General features: G+C 43.2%; 1 protein-coding gene across 1 annotated transcript in view; it reads right to left on the bottom strand.

The window, feature by feature from the left end:
- Positions 1–343: 343 nt before the first annotated feature.
- PTPRT (protein tyrosine phosphatase receptor type T) overlaps positions 344–17,529 on the bottom strand; it is a gene marked incomplete at both ends in the record, with an annotated part of 415,989 nt that continues 398,803 nt past the window's right edge. Inside the window, 10 exons of the mRNA XM_079543413.1 lie at positions 344–397; positions 1,129–1,264; positions 1,752–1,915; positions 3,274–3,399; positions 6,185–6,316; positions 8,436–8,609; positions 11,465–11,614; positions 12,564–12,699; positions 15,480–15,634; positions 16,905–17,021. Of these exons, the coding sequence (XP_079399539.1) occupies positions 344–397; positions 1,129–1,264; positions 1,752–1,915; positions 3,274–3,399; positions 6,185–6,316; positions 8,436–8,609; positions 11,465–11,614; positions 12,564–12,699; positions 15,480–15,634; positions 16,905–17,021 (1,344 nt within the window). The remainder of the gene's footprint in view (positions 398–1,128; positions 1,265–1,751; positions 1,916–3,273; positions 3,400–6,184; positions 6,317–8,435; positions 8,610–11,464; positions 11,615–12,563; positions 12,700–15,479; positions 15,635–16,904; positions 17,022–17,529) is intronic.

Raw genomic sequence — 17,529 nt, 5'->3', positions numbered from 1 at the left:
TCATTCTTTCCCCACTCTTCAGCAAGGACAGCAAAAATACGATCCTAAAGAGGAGAGAAGTCAGAGGGGATTAGAAAGTCCAGTCCTTCAGCCTGTCTCCCATTTCTCTTATTTTTACAGTAGGTTATTTAAGAAGCGGTAGATGCTCCAATAGAAAGCAGGCAGCAGCAAATACAGGCATCATCTCCTCCTTCCAGGTGGTCCGTCCAGTCTCAGTCTCTTTCTCCAAGAAGGAGAGGTTTTCCTTCCCACACTTGTTACCTCCTTCTAGTGTGGGACAGGGGAGAAGCATCTGCCAGGGGTCGGGGTCTGCCATGTCAGAGGCTCCCCTCTCTCTGCTGGGCTAAAAGGAGCTCAAGTATTCCAGTGCAACCTCATATACAAATTTATACTGTTCCTGAAAGAGACAATAGAAGTCAGTGACATTGGGATACAGGTGAACTGTTCGGACACTCATTCTGCAGGCTTCAAAAAAATGCTTCCTCTCTCTTTCTTACTGGTCTTAATGGTCCTGTACATTTGACAGGACCAGGCAAACATTAATTGCATTTCTATGTGATAGTAAACAAGTATTGTTAAGAGTCGTCATAATCAGTGGAAGAGAAAAATACTCTAAGAGACAGCTACCCAATGGGCTAGTCATTATTTTCTTCACACCCTCATCACACGTGGCTTTTGAGGAAAGAATTCAGCATGATCAGTTGGGATGTCTGAACTCAGGATGGTTTAATCTCTCTCTTGCAGGGAGCAAGGTCTGAGGTGCACTCTCCTCCCTCCATGATTTCAAGGCATGTCACAGCAACAAGCACCAGGCTGTATGCATATACAAGAGGACAAATTCTACCTGCTACCCATAGCTAAGGTGACAGAAGCTTGGGGTTTAACCTTCTGGGTGCAGGAGATGTTACCCACCTTGCTGCCAGGGTGGCTGCTCCACATCTATTCAAGGAGAGAAGCAGTGGGACTGGGAGATTCCTCACACATGCCAAAGCAGGGCTGGCTTTAATCCTTCTGCATTTATGGTATGTGTGGTTTTGATTCATGTTGGGCTACACTATAAAATTTCATACCTATTGTGAAGTCCCCATGCCTATGCTGGGTGGAGAAAAGTGCAGGAAACAAGCTTACCAGTGACTCCACCATGTTGGACTTGTTATTCCGTAACGTTTTCACTATGTGGAACACGTCAATGATATTTTGCTGTTGAATCATTTCACACACGCTGCAGATGGCACAGAAGGTGCCACTTCGTCCCCCACCGTTCCTGGGTGCAGAAGAAAAGAGGCAACAGATGAAGCCAGGCAAGGGATGAAAGCACAGTTTACAAATCAGCACATACACCAAGAGAGGGGTGCGTTCACCAGCCTACTTGAGGAAGCTCATGGGTTTGTGAAAGCGCAGCTCTGCAGGGCAGCATGAGAGCTGGCAGAGCCATGGCACAAGGGAAAGGCTAATGCCATCCCTGGAAGCAGTGGAGAGGGAGCCCTGGGCACTGCTCTGCTTCTTCTCACTCCTGTGGGGCTCACAGCAGAAAGCAGCAGAGCCTTTGGCTCCTCTTCACCACAGTCAGTAAAATCTCTGGGTCAGGTAGTTATAATGCAGCACAGTATTCAACTTAAAGTATGCTACAAATGTAATTTAACTTCATTTTCCCCAGATGAAGCCTGGCAAACCAGGAGGTTTGGACTGATACATAATCAACCTTCTGGACTTATTTCATGAGGTTACAGACGATTTCCAGCCCTACTTACAGGCAGTGGACCACAGTGCGGCCATCCCTCCCATCGTACTGCTCCTGCCACTTCTCCAGCCTCCTGACCACCTTCAGCAGTGAGCGTTTGGATGGAGGGGTGTCCCGGTATGCTGGCCAGCCAATGTACTGCAGGTGCTGAACGATGCGATAGCCATCCTGGGGCTGAAACAAAGAGCATTTGCAATTCTAAAGGGAATGGGGCAGGAAGCAGAGAGAGGGTGAAGCAGAGGGCACTGATCGCACATCTTAATTTGGTATCAGTGCTAGAATTCTCCACTCTGCATGCATGATACAGCAGGGAACAAGGAGTTTTCCATATTTTGGGTGATAACAATGATCTCAGGTGCTACGAAGCCAGGCAGAAACAAGATGCTAAGGACATGTTTTATTTCCAGTAGAGAAAAAATGTCTCACTGAATTCAAAGAATGGATCAGCTATGTCTCGCATGGTACCTTGTGGTGTAGGTTCATTGTGTCAAAGCAAGTAATGGCAAAGACAGTCCTCAAAAAAATCTCTGGGTAATATGGCAGAAAAGATCCTCATAAGGATTTAGAAGTGGATGTTGCTGCTGAATGCAGGTGGGTGTGAGAAATGTGAGTTTACAGCACCCATCCTGAGAGCTGCACATTTACAAGGCAGCTTCAGCATGCAGTGTTATCAGCCACGGGACTGCAAGGCTGTCCCCAGCTCAGTGGCAGTCAGCTTGGGATGTGGGGTGGAGCAGAGGTAACTGATTCAGCTGCTCACACTGTTAGACCCCACGACTCACTCCACAGTGACATAATTGAATGGCTGCACAGGCTCTGACTACACAATCAGGGACAGTATGGAAATGCAATTTCTGGAGCCTATTTCCACTTCTGATTGGGGAAAAAAAAAAAAAAAGAAAAAAAAAAAAGAGTTTAATCAATCTGGGAAACAATTAATGGGAGAAAAATCCTCTGCTGAAACTCTTGCTGCAGCCCTGAAGTTGTATTGCACGGGTCAAGAGTGCAGACAAACCTCGCTTCTATCATGCCAGCTATACAGGGGCTGAGGGATACAGACAAAAAGTTGCTTGCAGAAATGGCAGCCGCTTATTTATAGGAGAACAGTGGCAATTAGGAATCCCAATTGAGCTGGTAAATATTGCATTTATCTTCAGAAACACTGCAGAGCAGCTGACAGATAGGGAGCAGTTGATACTATTCCAGCTTATTTCCTATGATGCTGATACTTTTATTGTTTCTACTAATGGATTAATTGTTCTCAAAAATATACAGAAAAATGCACTCCATTCGAATCCAGATTTTCAGCTCATACCATCCATTTTCTACTTTCAGCCAAAAGGCTTTCACCAATATAGACTAATGCAATTAAATGTTAATTAAAGGAAGTAGCTACTAAATTTCTGCAGTGGAATTTTGTTACTAGGTGAGCGATTCAGCATCTCAGAACCACAGACCAGATTCTGCCTCTTTCCCATGCCAAAATGTATTTGTGAGAATAAATAAGGAATGTGATATTTCACTGCTCTTACCCTGGCCATGTTGCAGATCCGGAATATCCGGTTGATGATGTCTTCATCGATGTCTGCTGAAACAAACTCTACTTGAATTGGGCCATAGCAACAGGACGTCTTCTCTGGCCAGTACTGCACACAGAGCTGGCGAGAATATCGAAAAGAAACAGAAAGCACCTTAATATTAACAAGGGAATATATCATCAGTCTTGTCTCACTTCAGATGGCCAGCCAGCACAAAATCCATAACCAATCCTCTGTTACAGAATGCATTTGCTCAGAAAAGACCTCTTTCTAGCTTCAGGAAACTTCTTGATATTATGAGTCTGAAGACAAAAAGAAACGTATTTTAGAAGCTTCACTTTTTTTTTTTTTTTTTTAAATCTTTTTCAGTATGAAAACCATTGAATCCAGGGTGTAAAGGTGAAGGAAAGTGGCAGAAAAATGAAGTTCCTACATGGAAATGGAGTTAGAAAAGAACATTAAAAGATCAGGTAAATGCAATAAAATCACAGAAGTGTGGTGTTAACGAGGAAATGGCACACACCAACAAAATTAATCTTAATTCAAGCAAAGAGGAATTTTTCTGCAAAATGAACTTTTTATGCTGATACTACTGAATTCACAGCATACAAAACCCTACTATTCACACAAATTACGATCTAAGTATTTCAAATCCATCTGGAAATAGATCATGGCAAGAAAATATTTTGCATGAGATCTCATTAAGAGTTTCCGCTGAGATTGTATTTTTCTGGGTTTTTTTCCTCCTATTTTCAAGAGTAATTTTTGAGAAGTTCTGCAACCACCAGGTGCTCATTTGAACTTGATCTCGAGCTTTTCAAGTTCAATCACTGTCAGTAATAATGTCAAGTGTGTGCATACCACTGCATTAACTCTCTATTCCTGTTCTTCCTTTGATCATATGGGGCTGAAATTGGGTGGGATAGTAATGAGATTTTATGCATCTTTGCCCTTGTTATTTTCTCAAGATTACAAAAGCACACGAAGCCCACATAAGCAAGCTCTCCTTTGAAGGTTATCTTCACTCTTCATCCAGATTTTTAAGCAGCCTCCAGACCTCTTCTCAAAGCATTTGCCCAAGAGGCAAGGAGATGGGAGCTGAGCTGTAGGAACCATCCTCAAGGTGCAGTGCGAAGAACAGAAAGATTAAACTTAACTTTAAAAATCACTGTTCATAAAGCAGGTCTGTGAATGATCACTCAGACTGACGTTTGTACAGTGCTTAAAATGGTCTGTTGTGTTCTCTGAAACATGGTTTGCTTTGCACTTTTCCCTGCTCACTTCCCTATTTACTACATTTTCATTTATTAACCGCATACTTATTTTTAATCACAGCTTTTATATAAGCAGGTTTTGTATTTTGTGCTTTACTCCTGTAGATGAGCGAGATGTTCCACCTAGCCACACAGATGTGGTATCTTCTGCACACAACTGTACACCGACAGCTGTGTCATGCTTTGCACTTGGGTGAGGCAACGAGCAGCTAGATAACAACACTGCTGTACAGCAACAGTGCAAGCATAACGCTGCTACACAGTTACACTTCCTCTTCAGAAACCTCACCTTCAAACTGCTATCAAACTTTCACACCTTGCCTTGAGAGCTTTTAAGATACAAACTTTAAAGCTATCCTTACTTCCTGCGGTAGCTGGGTGCATTCAGCACTGGCTACAGACTCAAGGTAGGTGACACCATGTTGGAATGACTGTCAAAGTGACTTAATGCACTGCCAAACCTCCTCTCCTCCTCTCCTGTGCCTGCAATCTACCTGATAAAAACAGCAACTTTCTAGGGGAAAAAAACACAGGTAAAGTCTTTGGCAGAAGGACAGTCGGCAAAAGTAACAGGCTGAGGCTGATGGGTTTGTGCTTTCTAGGAACGAGGTGTGAGAAAGAACTCCTGGTTTGCAGAAAATGCTGTGCTTTACAGAGTCTGCAAAAAAAAGAAAAAATGCAATCTGCTCCCACATGTGGGCTCCAGGACTGCACAGACAACTGCGACTTGCTGTCATCAGGAGGGTCACTTCTGAGCACAGCCCTTACAAAAACAGAAATGAAATCCCACAGCTTTCACCTGAAGGGATCTCCCCTCAGCGCAGCAAGCCAAAGAGACCAACGATCCCACTGCCTTCAAGGCTGGTGAGGCTTCAAAGACAGCAAAGAGACAAATGAAAAATTAATCCGAGAAGCACCGGCTACTTGAGGGCTCTTCTCTTGTTTAACAAGTGCTGTAATGGGTGAATTAGCAATGCCAAACGTACTCTCCACACAAATTACATGATTGCACCTTTTTGAAAGCTGCTATCTTCTACCACTCATCAGCAAGGTGCCTGCAATCCACTGCAGCAGCTCCTGCCCTGCCACCTCGACTTCTGAAAAGAGCACTGTGGTCAGCAGCCAAGGAACGAGGGAACACATGGCACTTGAAAGAAAAGAATGAGAAATGCACAGCACAACGTGCTGCTCCAGAAGCAGTGCGAGCTGCACGTCTCAATACTACCAAATCTCATTGGAAAGCTCAGGGAGAAGATCCTTACGATGTTTTCCGCGTATTGCTGGGTTTTATTCTTCTGGAAATAATGGGTGAGCAGGCAGGCATGGAGTACATATGCCTGGGAGGAAATGGGAATTGGTTTGGGAGGAAACTTAGGCCCACAACAGCAGCATACACAGATAGTTAATCGCTGTTAATCGCAGTAAGAATTACTTGCCTTAGAAGGAGTCAAGCATGTAGACCTGAACCTTGCTCTTCTGCAGTTCCCCAAAACATTGCCTGTTACATTCCAGTTCCCATTATTTATTTTGTTTTATTTATTGGTCACAAGCAAATGGCTGTAGAAACCCCCTGAAAACCTTCTGGATCTAAGAATAAAGCTATGTGGCTGAGATGAAGAAAAATCCCTTACCTGTGCAGCATCCATCTCATTCAGCATCACTACGGAGGAGCAGTTATAATCAAACACCAGCCTCCAGAAGTCTGCTACGGTGTTGGGCAAAGGGTGCTGGGTTACAATGAAGGCAGCAGGTTGCTTGTGGCTCTAACAAAAGAATAAGATTAGTTTAAGAAAAAAAAAAAAATTCAATCAACTTTTATTCAAACGAATATTACACCCGCGAGGCTATGGCTAGGCAATCTGAGCCATTTAACCAGATTATACAAATCACATATCCTTCTCCTTGTTATCGCTGTGCAATGAATGAATGTCTCATAATGGGATTCTTTTGCACCCAATGAAGACATTTCATTAAGGAGGTGTCACAAGAGCAGAGATTACCCAAATCAATTATTTATTTTTTGAGACTCAGCAAATAATACTAATTCTACTATTACTACTACTACTACTATCAGTAATGTTAATAATGGGAAACAAAACAGCTAGAAGCAAAGGCACTCCTTTCTGCTGCATTGGACTCCAGAAACTAGAGCAGGGATTAGCCCCCATCTGCCATTGCTTCCCAGTGGCATAATGCTACCCAAGTGGCACATTCGGGTGGCAGCCATCCTTTAACAGGACATGGGGGAGTGGTCAGAGTCACACTGCTGGCATTCAACTTCTGCTGCTATTCTTTCACATCAGAAGAGCCTTCTGCCCTCAATTTGCCTAACCACAGAGCGGAGAAACTGTGGTCCGAACCTCTGCAGAGCTGTGGTAATGAATGTTTGTGAGGCATTTTGAGATGAAAGGGCAGCAGCTCAAAACGTTATCTCTTTTTCCAACCACGGCATGCAATGCTTAGATGAGCCTACAAATGCTGCGTCCTTTGTGCTGTACATCTGTGAAGTAGACTTGAATCAAAAGGTATAATTTGGGTTAAAAAAAAATACCTAAATCGGATTTTGGCTTTAAAGTAAAGAAATAAAGAAATGCTGTAAGTATTAAGGTAGCGGCTGCAGGGGCTGCCTTTTCTCCTCCCTGTGAACCAGCTGTGGGTGCAATGGGCCCATGGTGGGAGGGGTGCTGTGCATGTCCTGCACCCCTCTGCAGAGTGGCTGCACCACATTCTGGGGCGCACAGGTGAGCAGGTGATGGGAAGTGAAGTACGGAGAAGGAAAAGGAAAGCTGTTGGGAAGTGATGAGTCTGGAAGGGCTTCTCCTCTTTCTTCATACAAAACAAAAGTGATTAGCAGAGTTTTGTGTGGAAGGAGATGAGAGCCTTAAAGGTAAGGGGAGCTACAACAGGCAAACGCATTCCCAAGCCCTAGGTAATGAGACAACTGATTGTGCACGTGCAGATCTGCCAGTGCACAAAACATTTTTTAAAGAAAGAAAGTTAAAAGTTTCCTTGAGCACATTTGCAATAAAAACATCACAGTTTTGTGAACAAAAAATCTAAAATTAATTCTATCACCATTTTTCTTAACCTCTTAAATGCAGTAGTATCACTATACCCAAAACCTGAAAGAGGAGATAACAGAGACCGACTCTACTCAACTGTGCTGGGGAAAAAATGATGACACTTCTCCCCAGATCATATTTACATATACTCCAATTGTAGTAATTAGCAGTTCAAAGGCACCTGTGTCCAAAAGCAGTTTAGGTACTACAGTAAAAAGAAACCATCAACATAATTCAGCCACTATAGACGCTCCATGCTGTGAGTCCGTAAACAAAGCAAGGGAAAATGCCTTCAGACAGATTCACATCAGCTTAGCTCATGTCCTTCATCCCTAACGCTTTTTGCACATGTGATCCCATATTCTTAACTGCAGTAGCTCAGATAAATCACTCACTCCATGCCACAAACTGTTCTTTTCAAAGATCTGACGTGGCAGCTCCTGGTGAGCATTTCCCTTCCCACCTGTGCAGCAACCAGTGGGAAGAGTTGTCCCACCACCCCTTCGTTCATTTGCCATTCTAAGACGCACCCTCAGACTGCATGCTCACAAGCTTCTCAGCCAAAAGTTTTGCAGCAGCCCGAGGCAGAACGACACAGGCTGTGATTTATCACATTACCAAGTGACACATTTCTGTGAAGGAGAGAAAATTCACGTGGCTTTGCCCAGTTTGGAGATATCAGACTCAGAAACTACAGGGGAGGGAAAAAAAAAAAAAAAGGCTTCTTGCTTTTGATTCAATTCTCCCAGAAAAGTAACCCAAGAAGGAATAAACCCAATGCAGTGACAAGGGGACAGGGGGGATGTGCAGAGCTGCTTACATCCATGAGCGCAGCATTGATGTAGTTACTGGATTCGCCATCCACAGAGATGAGGAAGGGCAGGCTCCGGTCCAAGGGCAGCACATCCATGCAGCGGTTCTTGTCATGGTTCCTCGGCAAAAGGCCGATGCTGCAGTCCTCTGGCCGAACCCGCGGTGTCACAATATTGAGAGTCTGTGAAAGGGGCAGGGAAGAAGGGAAGAAAATACAGAAGCAGGCTGAGCATCTTTGAATTCATTTCCAAAAACAATGCCATCTCCACTGTATGCTTATGCCAAAGAACAGAGATTCTGGAACTGGCATCCCAAAGAAGGAACTGGCCTCCCAGAGAAGGAAAAAGAACAAGCACGGAGAAGCTCGTTGCTGCTAGAATACATCACACTGCACATCCTCCTGAGGTGCCCTCCCAAATACCATAAGCCCCAGCATAAATGGAGGGCACTAAATACCATGTAACAAATTCCAGCTGTAAAACACCCCAGCAGTTAGATAATGTTTCTGTTCTTTGCAGAGGCTGGAAATGGCTGCCACAGTGGTATGCTGCAGCTTTGACCTGGTGAAGGAGTGAAGCCTTCGAGGGTGGACGCACACATTCTTGCTCTTTGAGAAGATCCTGCACACAAGTACCTTGAGTTCACCCACAGGCCAACTGGGTTCAAACCACCTCATGATTCCTCAGGCAAACTATTGATTTCTTTTAATGAAAAAACACCTAAGAGAAAAGAGTTGGTTTTTTTTGTTTTGTTTTAAACAGTCAGTCAAGCTATTGCCCTGTTATTTAGATTGCTCCTTTCCTCATGGAGAGACATGCAGGCTCCTTCTTTTCCCCAGTCACACCTTATCTCTGGGGTCTTGCTGTCAGTCTTTTCCCCTTATCTGTCTTTCCCACAGCTTTACAGAATGTGTTTCTTTAAATGTAATTTTCTTTTGTGTTATCCACCGACAAACCAGCCCAGGTTACTCAGCAGCTGTTAAAAACAGCAAATCCAAGTGAACACATCTTTAACACTGTCATTTAAGCCATGGTAGATCAGTAGCTATCTGATGGCATTTTATTTCCACTTGTCATGTTCTCTTTCCTGAGCAAAGCAGTCATGCTGTGAATTCCCTTGCAACCAACAGATGAACACAAAACACTGAGAGGCCAACCATTTTTACAGAGAGGTTGATTTCATCCAAAGAGAAGTTGTGAATGGAGAGAGGAGAAGGGTCAGACAACCTGTTATAGGAAGTTACATATAGAAAAGTAACATCAGGAATCATGTTGCTCTAAATTATGCACACAAGTCCCCTTACCTAGGATGGGAAGCAGGCAGTCTGGCAGGGAAGAGTAATGAAACCTGAAATCTCTGACAGCGCAGATAATTAGGTGAGTAACTTGTTAGTGATTTACTCCTGACTATTTTATGTCCTTCCCCTTGCTCACTTGTTTTTTGTAGCTTACTCAGGACATAAAGACTCCCCAGAATGAGCTTTTTATACGTTCAGGCAATGTGCAGTGCATGAGAAATCTATCCAGTCTTACCTGAGGGACAGCGAGACCTAAATAATACAGATTGGACCAATAGATACAGTTAGATGAACTGGTTCATAAAGATTGTAGCAAAAGATACCATCCTATGCATTAAAGCCAAACAGCTAAGGCTGAAGAATGCTTTAAGCCAAAGCCCTGTAAAAACAGCATCTTAGTACTAGACAGCAAACGAACTTCTTATGCAAAGCATGGAGGAGCATTTCCTACCCAAAGGAGCTGCCAGTCCCTGGCAGCTCAAAAGAACAAGCACGCGGGCGACAAATCTCACTTCCTATCATGACAAAATAAGCACACTGAGCGGTGTCATTTTTTTAATAGTACAGCAGCACTTGATGAAGTCAGGCTTCGGCTCCCTCATGCCAAGCGTCCATAGCCAGAAACGCTTTTACAGATCTGATATCACTTGATAAAAGCAGATACATTTTTTTAAATTGAAGTGTCATCAGTTGGGATCCACGCTCTTTATCTCACTACATCAACCCTGATGATTCCCTGCAAGGTTTCTGATAAAACATACACATTCTGTCTTCGTGCAGAGAGAGAGCAAATGAGGCATCTAGCTCAGAAAGCTCCTGACAGCTTCCTCCTGGAAAAGACACTTGGCTGTGGGACAGAGGGGCATCTTCCACAATAAAAGCAATCTCCATCTTTTCACTGCTGACTAAGAACAGCTTCTTAATAAACAGCAGTCTCTCTTTACAGTCAAAATCATCTTGTCCTAAATTTCCAACAACATTATGTTGTTGGTTGAAAATCCTGAAGGAACTTGCAGATATATTGAGAATCAGCCTAGGAAGCTTAGTTCACTTTTCTGAAGGGAGAGTTCTCTGCTGTGTTGGAGGCACCCTTACACAGAGCTGGTAGCCTCTGTATCCCAAGCCCCATTTTATCAGAGTGGGATAAGTACTGCTGTTAGCCCAGCAGCCCTTGTTTCTTGCTCCAGTCAAACAATGCTACTCCAGACTTGTGAGTGTTATTATATGACATTCCAGTTCTGGCCACAAAGTATTCATAAAAATGTTCTGGGTGAACAGAGGGCTTCAATTCACTGAAAATTAGTATTAGAGAAAGCAGCACTCACAGAGCTCACCCTCTTTGTATGGAAGGACATCAACAAGTTGATTGTCAAGACTCTGAAGCAACAGACAAGCCACAGGAACAGTTAATAAGGGGCCTTGAGGCGTAAACGTTTCTGCATAAATTACAGAAGGAAATGAACAACTGAATATTTGCTGAAATGAGAAGTACGTTATCTGCGGAAATTAAAATCCTTGCTCTACTGAAGTGATGGGAACTTTTCCTTGCCAAAGGCTGAAAAATCTCATGCTTAAAAACAAACCTCTGCCTGATTCAGTTCTAACACAACAAAAATCACCAGAAATCAGACCTCATCTCAGTGTCACTCTCCTCTGCTGTGTTGGAAATCATAAAATAGCACAGAAATTGATTAAACACCTTCAGTACACCAATTGCAATGACCAAGACATGACATTACCTGAAACTCATCTTTTATCTGGCTGGAATTGGTCTGTGGATCTATCCTGCTGATGTTGTAATATATGGATCTGAACTCACAAACTGGAATGGCCGTGTTGCCGCAGAGACACGCCTCCAAAATGGCATCATGGACAAATACATACTGTTCCTGCACAGGGGAGGGGATGAGATATTAAAGTCATGTTTTCACTACAGATCATGAAATATCATACTTTTTTTTTTTTTTTTTCTTAAGCCATGCCTGCTATGCATATTTGGCTCAGTTTCATGTGGAGACAAATTACACGTTGTGCTATGTGACAGCTTTGTGAGCATATTTCATCCATCACTGAATGTGAGGTCTCATGTATTCATTTCAAATTTACAAGTCCAATGGTAAATCACCAGCACTGGGAATGCTGGGACAAAACAGGGCTGGGCCAGGGGGGAATTCAAGGAGGCAATTGCAAGGCAATGGTCTCTTTATCACGGAGAATTTGGTTTGTGCTTCAGACCAACGACAATAACAGCACAAATGTAGGTCTGCTCCACCTGTCTCTTCAAAGCTCCCAGAGAATCTGGTACTCTGGCAAAGGATATTTCTGTAAACAGAACATGAGATACGAGAAACCTGAAAAGTTAAAAGTTTTTCTCTGTTCCAGACTTTTGCTCTGCCCATCAGGAGGGGAACACACATCAAACTTGTGTAGTGGGATAACAGTCTGAGAGAAGTTTATACAGCTGCTAAATGGTACGTTCAGGAGCAGCTTGCTTCATCTGCACCTGCTGCTTAAATCCAGGATGTTTCATAGTTTGAGCTTGCACTTGATACAAAATAGGTACTGAGTTTGCAGTGCACCTACGAATGATTCAGCAGTGACCTCTTCTACTGTGAGAATAAATCAATCAGCAATGCTAAGGCCTAAACATCAATGCTCGTCCTCCTGCCTTGAGGTCTGAGCAGCTGCTTGTGAACAGGATTCAGCATCTGGCCACCCTTAGCAAAGAAAGTTCTGTATAATCCCATCACAGGGGAGGCAAGCATTGACTTAATGAAGTGTTGGGCCCCTGTGAAGCAGAGGAGCTTCACAGGTGGAAGGAGACCTGCTGGCACCTACCTCTGTCTGCACCAAATTGACCCTCTGGGAGCGCAGCTCTCGCACGCAATTAAATATATCAACCACACCTTCGTTCTCTGCCATGTCAAGCATGATGTCAATGGCAATGAAGCACCCTGTTCTCCCAGCCCCAGCACTGGAAAAAAAAGAGAAGGCAATGAGGGTCCACACGATCAAGGGACTGAGCGGAGGCAGGGCTTTGTGGAGGAGAAAATAGATATACAGAAAATAACTACACAGAAAATAGCTATACAGAAAATAGCTGCATGGACACAGCTGCTTCTCCTGAAAGCTGCTCCCCATGGTGTGATTTTTGTGCTTAGTTAAATTAGCTTTGCATTTAAGAGAATGAGGTGAACTAATATTTCTGGGAATGGCAATGGGCCCAGGAAGGGACACAGAAAGCCTTGTTTTCTCAAATGTCAACAAAAACATCATTCTACAAAACTAGTCACTCTGATTTTACAGGTCAGTTTGCCAGCACATCACAAAGGATGTGGGAGAGCAGCCTCCGGGTTGCAAAGATACACAATTCAGAAGGGGTGGGAGTTGGATCTGCTTCTCCAAGGTTTTCCTTCTCGTGGGACTACTAAGAAGCATGCATGTGTACTCAAGAGGGCTCAATGGGAGGGGATCAGTTCATTTCCACAAACATTTTTTTTCCCTTCTTAATGAGAAGGTTGGGTCCCAAGTAGGATGATTTCAAGTTATGGATTGTATAACATTATAGAGAAAGGAGCCCGAGGCTACTCAAAACCTTCAGCTAAGACCTCCCCCCAGCTGCACATGAGAATGGAAGCATCTCTTGCAAAGTGTGTTGTCATCGTGTCCTCTTTCCCTCCTGGGAAATCATCCAAAGCTGTTTAGGTGTGAAGGATAGAAAGAGGAGAATGTCTCTAAACATAACACCAAAGGAAAAAAGGAAAACTCAGCTCAAATCGGGGAAACTTCTGTTGCATGAAAACTCCAGCAGAGCCAAAAGCAAGGAGATATGAATGACCATACATTAATGGACCAGATTAATCAACTGCTGAATAGAGAGAAGATATTTTTCATTTGCAGAATTTTAATGAATAAATGGCATTTCCTCTCTCTTTATCTCTCAGCTTTTCAGAATTTTAACAAATAGTTATAACACTTCTATATTTAGAGGACCCCAGCACTTCATAAATATCGAATAGTGATAATATCCAGCCAGGCATCGGTAGGAAGAATTTGGTAATTACCACTTAAAGCAAGTCATTAAAATTCAAAAGCAGATAAATAACAGAGAGGAGATGGCATTTATTCATTAAAATGTGAAGGATGAAAAATTTCTTCTTGCTTTCTTGGTAACGATGAATCAGGTTCAGATTCTTTCCAAGGCCAGCTCCATGTCACAGCACCAAGGCAGCAAATTCAAGCCCTGAAAGCTCTGAAAGAATTCCCTTCTACACCTCCTTTTTATTATGGATCTGATTCATCACTTGCTAAATAAAAATAAAATTAAAAAAAACACACACAAAACAAAACAAAACAAAAAAAACCCCAAACGCTCCAAACTGTTAAAAAAGATTTAGCTGATTTTCCTTTTCAAAGTAACTGTGGGACATAATCTCACTGTCCTCCTGATGGCAGAGCCCATCGCTAGGAGGTAAGTGCCTGTGCACTGCTCAGGCTGAGATTCTGGGACACTCAGCTCTGCTCTCTGGCCTGGTGCTGCGTCCATATCTCCTTTTCAAAACAGGTGCACTGTGACTGCAGAATCACCTTCTACAAACCCAAATTCCTTTTTTGCAGTAATGTCTTTTTCTGCATTTGAAGTCATGCAATAATGAGTTTTCTTAACCAGGTATGCTACAATCACAACTGCTTTCACTGTAAAGTCAAAAAAAAGGACATCGACCCATATCCAACACTCACTAGCACAGTCAGTTTTGAGTTCTGTTACTTTCTTCTGCCTCACAATGACCCACATAAACGATACAATCTACTGATCCAATCCAGTATAACCTTTTCCCCCAGTTTTTCCAGTGCTGCAAGCTGATGTAGAAAGGTGGTAAGGATTAGCATAGTCCTGCTCAGGAGATTTGGTTTCTTTGCCTGGCTCTGCTGTGCCCTGGGTGCCTCTGCTCTCACAACACCATCAGCATGTCTGACTATATCTCCAACTGCTGGTTCCCCAAGCCAGGGACACTCTTCTTCTTACTCATGTACTGCCTTGCACAGCACAGACTTACCTTCAGCTGGAAGAAGACAGTGCAGAAAGTACCAGCAGCAGCCCAGGAGTCTGCCAGAATGCAAATCAATCATCTGAATTCTCACAGCTGTAAAGCCAAGCAGTTTTCCTCAGGCATTTGCCTCTTATTTCCTATCTGGAAGGCACTGGGCAGGTTTTCAGCCTGAAATTCTTATTCAGACTGGGTTTTGAGGAGGCTGAGATGCATATGGCTGGTATCAATACCCAGGAAGGCAGAGAAACGTATGAGATAAAACCTCTGACCCTCGTGCAAAGCTAAACTGCAGTACATGTGGGTACAAAAAAACACAGTTGCTTTAAAATCCCTCTCTGCAGCCTTGTTTGTTTGTAGGCATCATCCCTACTGCCACATGAGGTTTGCTGCGGATAATGACTGGACTTGCTGTCCCAGATATTTACCATTTTCCTAGCTCTGCTGTGAGCATCTAAGAGACTATGGGCCACCAGAGAGTCTTCTACATTCCAACGGCCCTCTCTGACCCACTTATCTCCAATTCACGCCGGCTAAGCTCCAAAGCTGCCACTTTAGAAAAGAAACCAGATTCCGCTTCCCACAAAGCCGACAAATTAAACTCTTAAACAAACAAAATGTAGTTTGTCGTTGCTGGACGAAAAGAAGAAAAAAAGCAGAAAAAAAAAATAACCTGATGGAGGAAAGGCACCGAGAGCTCACATACCTGCAGTGCACAACGATGGGTCCTGCCTCTGGGGGGTTGAGGAACTTTACTTGCCGAACAAAGCCCAGGAGGCCCGTGGCATAGCAAGGAACCCCGTGGTCTGGCCAGCTGGTGAAGTGGAACTGCCGAATCTCTCGGATCTCATGGTAGCCTTTCTGAGGAGACAGCACAGCCTCTATTTTTCTGCCACCAGACTGCGGCCAACGCATTTTGCCCACTGCTCCCTACTCTCATACAGAAGGCTGAACAATTTAGCTCTAATCGTGTGCAGGAATATGCCCTACTTTTCATTCCAAGAGATTTCAAGGTGAAGGATCAAGATGCACTCCAATTACAAACGAAGTGGCAAAGTACAGCTGAGGACTGTGGAGGTGAATGCCAGCACCTGATTCAAACCTGTAGTCTCAGTGTTCAAAACCAGCTCACTGGGAACATTACAGGATGACTTCTGCCCCAGAGTACCAGGGCTGCACTTCGCCCATCTCACCTTTGGTGATACCTCCATAAACCACCACTCTCAAATCCTTTTTCAGACACTAAAGCAAAAGCCTGGGGAATGAACAGCTAAATACAGAGGCCCCAGGAAACTGTAGATTTTCTGTTGCCTCCTGCCAAAAAATCTCAAGTTTGAGATTAAAGCTGGTGCTGAAAAGGATAGAAAGTGGTACGTAGATCCACCACTTGCCCTACTGGTGAGACAGTGCTGCTGGTGCATGAAAACTGGCTGTAACTGTATTTGTTTTGTCAAGGGTAACACAGAAATATCAGTTAGCTGTGACCTTCTACTATATAGGAAATGTATGTGGAGCTCACTAATATCTCAGATTTTGGCATTAGCATTTCCTGTCAGGTTTTTCAGTGATTCAATGGAACGTGGGCCTTATGAACTAGAAAACCTGAACAATATTCCCAGTGTGGCTTAGTAGGTATTTTGGAAAAGCTTTAAAACCACTTACTGAGTGTTTGGAGAGTAATTTGGACAGACCTGGAATACTCTGACATTTAGATATTTAATTTCTAATTGTATATAACATAAATCTTCCAAATCCTGCCAATTTGGGGACAATTTTAATAGTTCAGCTTTTATTACTTTATTTCTCTTGAAAAAGAAACCTCTCTGGTATCCAATTTAACTGATACCTTTTCTTCACCTACAGTTTTCTGCTGTGAATTGGGATAGCCAACTACCTGCTGGCTTTTGGATTTATTTAAGCTTCACGCACTGTGGATTTTACCTTTGTTGTTACATCAAGACGTTTAAGTAAAATGAGAATATCTGTCAAAAATTTAGATTCCAGAAATGAAAACATGCCATACAGCAACTGTTCCCATCTCCATACCTCTGGACGTTCCACCCAGAGTTCACATTTCAGATCACAAACTGAGTGTGACACCAAAAGATCAGCTGACTGAAGATTTCCTTACCTTTTGTACAGTAAATGTGCGTATGACATACTCTGCCAGTGGTTCTGTCTCAATTAATGTGACTTTAATATCCCCATAGACCTCTGTGTCATCTGGCCAGTACCGAACACACTTCACCTGGTGGGAAGGGAAAGAAAATATTGAGAGGAACTAGCTCCAAGTGAGGCAGAGCTGATCCACATTTTACCCCACTCTCAAGACGACATGAGCTAAGGCTCATGAAAACAATTACCTCATCATGTGAGCGCATAGCACGTTTACAAGCCACGTGCAAAACTAACGGTAGAAATAAATGCCAGAGCAGCTTATACAGGTTAACAAAGACTATAACATTACTAAATGCTCCAGCATGAAGAGGTGGAACAGCACCTAAAATCTCAACCAAACAGCTACTGCAAAGCAGGTTATAAATTCCACTTCAAGTCATAGAAAGAGGCTGTGATTATACAATCCGTTTAGGATTTGGAATTTTTTTGTTGGGTTTTTTGTTTGTTTGTTTTTTACACAGAGGAGTTTATTTCAAACTGAAGTGTCAGTAGAAGGTAGAATAGAATAAATAACAATAAATGAACAGAACCAGGCAGCATTCAAACGTGAGATCTAAAGGAAATCAAACACAAAGCAG

This window comes from Tetrao urogallus, assembly GCF_951394365.1.
Source record: "Tetrao urogallus genome assembly, chromosome: 16".
In the NCBI taxonomy this organism is placed as follows: domain Eukaryota; kingdom Metazoa; phylum Chordata; class Aves; order Galliformes; family Phasianidae; genus Tetrao; species Tetrao urogallus.
Note: the sequence above shows the minus strand (reverse complement) of the source record. Positions and strands in the feature narration are given on the sequence as shown.